The 2,792-nt window shown below is 62.0% G+C and overlaps 1 protein-coding gene across 1 annotated transcript; it reads right to left on the bottom strand.

Moving 5' to 3' along the window:
- Nucleotides 1–278: 278 nt before the first annotated feature.
- On the bottom strand, nt 279–1,033 carry C5H16orf54 (chromosome 5 C16orf54 homolog). The gene has a single exon (XM_021700589.1). It carries the CDS (start codon nt 1,031–1,033, stop codon nt 359–361), a length of 675 nt encoding a protein of 224 aa, XP_021556264.1. The 3' UTR covers nt 279–358.
- Between the last annotated feature and the right edge of the window lie 1,759 nt (nt 1,034–2,792).

Below are 2,792 nucleotides of genomic sequence, written 5' to 3'. Positions count from 1 at the left end.
GCCTCTCTGGTACCTTGAGATCTTAATCTGCAACGTGATTTTGGTGGCTTCTGGCCCAGAGTCGGCCCCATCCCCAATTTTCTGTGCCGCAGGCCTGGGCAGCCAAAGAGAGGCACCTCTGGGCTTCCTCTGGAGCACCGGCTCTGTCCACACGGAGCCCCCCTGGCCCCAGATCCAGGGAATTGAAATCCAGATGTAAAAGGCTGGCAGCGGGTGGGCGGCATTCTTCCCCAGGGGCCCAAGTATCAGCTTGGGTTCCTGGGCTGGAGCTTCAGGGCCTTAAGGCCTCGGAGAGACTCTCTGAGGTAGGGCCTTCCTCAGGGGTCTTTGGGAGGCCAATCCTCCAGGCCCTGGGGATTCAGAACCCCACGCTGGTCCGACCTTCACGCTTCCAGAAAGCGGAGATCTGCTCCAGGGTGACCCGAGGCTGGAGGCCCCACTCAGGATCAGGGCTTCCTAGTCGCTGCCTCTGGGCCTGGGGGCTCCCCAAGTACACGTTGGCCTCTGGCCTCTGTTCCGACTCAGCCCAGCTCACCAAGCCTGGGACACAGGGCCTCTCGTCCAAGGCCTGGGGCCCCCAGAAGGTGCTGCGGGCTGGGGCCCTGGGTGGGGTGCGGGGGACCAAGGAGCCGGACGGGGAGAGTGGGGCTAAAGGGGCAGGTGGGGCTGTTGCGTGGGCCTCCAAGGTGCCCCCGGGGATGGGGGGGTCTGGGGCCTGGTCCATCAGCAAGGGGACCGCAGATCCGTACCAGTCCTCGGAGCGCTCTCGGGGGGTGCCCCTGGGCTCAATCCACAGTTCTCCTCCGGGGCGCCAGACCAGGGTGGGTGCATGGGTGCTGGGGTCTGGGTGCTGTGAGCGGCGGAACAGGCGTTCGGCCAACACGGCTGTTGTTAGGAGGAAGAGCGCAGAGAGGGAGGCCAGGGCCAGCATGATGGGGATGCAGGGCCCGCAGGGTAGTGGGGGCCACGAACCCAGCTCTGATGTAGGGAGTCCCTCCGTGTGCCCAGAGGGCTGCTCAGGAGTCGAAGGCATCTGGAGAGACAGGGGTCAGGAGAGGAAACAGATGAGACAGGGTGGGCCTAGAGAGAGAGAGAGAGGCCATGAGTGTCCAGACCACAGTGAGGAGAGAGACAGAGGCCCAAGGGGCTTGGTATCTGGCCTGGGAAATAGACCCCGACAGACAGAGGAGCAAAGGGGACCCCAGAAGGGCAAGAGAGAGGCAGAAGGCTGGAGAGCCAGGGTCCCTCCGTGGCCGGCAGCCGGACACGCCCGCTCAGGCTCCCCAGCTCGCTTCCAGAAGCCCTGGTTCCCTCTCAGACCCGGGGGTGCCTCAGACGAAACCTAAGGGCCCCCGAGGGCTTCTTTCCTCCTGCCTAGCACCCCCTCCCCACTGCACCCCTGCACCCCAGGTCTTGCTTGGGCCTCAGAGGAAGTGGTGGGTAAGGAAATGAGAGGCTCCCCTCCTCCCTGCCCGCTCCCACCCCGTGTGTGTGCGCCCACCCGCCGCTGGCTGGCACCTTGGACGCTCCGGCGGCCTCACGACTCTCCGTGGAGTGGGTCTTGCTCTCTACAGGCTCCACCTTGTTGCTGTCGTGCTAGGTGTCAGGCCCCACCTCTACACCTGTCCCCACCGCCCCCCCCACCCCGCAGGCTCTGTCTCCCTTGCTTGTCTCTGCCTACCAGGCCCCCCACCTGCAGGGTCCTCCTGCAGCCTCACCTTAGCTCGGGGCAGCCCCAAGGCTCTGGGCTCTCCCTTCAGAGCACTCCTCCCTGTGGAGGAGGGTGCTGGGCAGTTGCCTCAGATAAGGGCGGAAGGGAGGGCACCCCCTGTTGCTGGGCAATGGTGCCCCAGCTCCTCTGGCCCCAGTGGAGTGTTTCCTAGGCAACCTGGGGGGATGTGGTCAATGTGGTGCGGAGGCGTTTCCTGGCGAGAGGTGGGGCCCGAATGGGCTATGCTTGTATTGAACTCAGTCTCACCTCATAGCCAAGCCCCAGGCCCCAGAACATTCACCTGGAGACCGAGAAAGAGGTCAGTTTGCAGAGCCCCGAGGCTCCTGGCTCCCCCCGCAGGCGGTTGCCCTGTCCCTGGCCTGCCCACGGGGCCCCACCAAATCTGCTCCTGCCCCCCAGCCCACACCCCCTCCTGCTTGACCCAGCCTTCCCCATACTTCTCATGAACATACATCTCTTTGTCTTCAGACCATGTGGCCTCAGTTTTGGTTGGAAGACATCTGTAAGGCGAGGCGTGGGTAGCAGCAGAGTAGGGCCTCTGGGAAGAATCCAGAATCAGGCTTAGGCCTATCTCCAAGGCTCTGGACGTTTGCCACCCTGGTCCTTTCTCCTGGGGTGAGGGGTCAAGAGGAGCCTGGTGGGGGGCATGAGGGAGTGTCGTCAGCCACTTGGGTCCCTTCGGAGATTGTCTAGTTTAACTCGCTGGCGGACAGATGACAAGCAGGCCCCGCATAAGGGCCGTGTCGTGCCCGAGGTCATACAACCCATGTATGTGGGAGGGACCGGAGAAGCATAGATATAAATTCCTAGTCGGGCAAGCAACCCAACACAACACAACTCTTACTCAGGACTAATATTTTCTTTTGCAAAATGACAGCCATTTAATGAGAAAGACTGAAAAATAAGTATCTGAATGTACATTGAAACGTTAGTGTCTTAGAAGATGGTTACAAGGGCAGCGTGACTCCCATTGCTCGGTCCTGGCGGTTTTGAGGAAAGGGCCGGAAGGAGCACAGAGTGTGGCATGGGATGGGAGTAGGTGGTTCGCTCTGTTGGAAGG

Source organism: Neomonachus schauinslandi, chromosome 5 (genome assembly GCF_002201575.2).
Source record: "Neomonachus schauinslandi chromosome 5, ASM220157v2, whole genome shotgun sequence".
In the NCBI taxonomy this organism is placed as follows: Eukaryota; Metazoa; Chordata; class Mammalia; order Carnivora; family Phocidae; genus Neomonachus; species Neomonachus schauinslandi.
The sequence above is the reverse complement of the archived record's forward strand: the minus strand, read 5'-3'. Positions and strand labels throughout refer to the sequence as shown.

What these genes read in the sequence shown, in the direction of transcription:
- C5H16orf54 (XM_021700589.1), bottom strand. Translation starts at nt 1,033, where the DNA reads ATGCCTTCGACTCCTGAGCAGCCCTCTGGGCACACGGAGGGACTCCCT.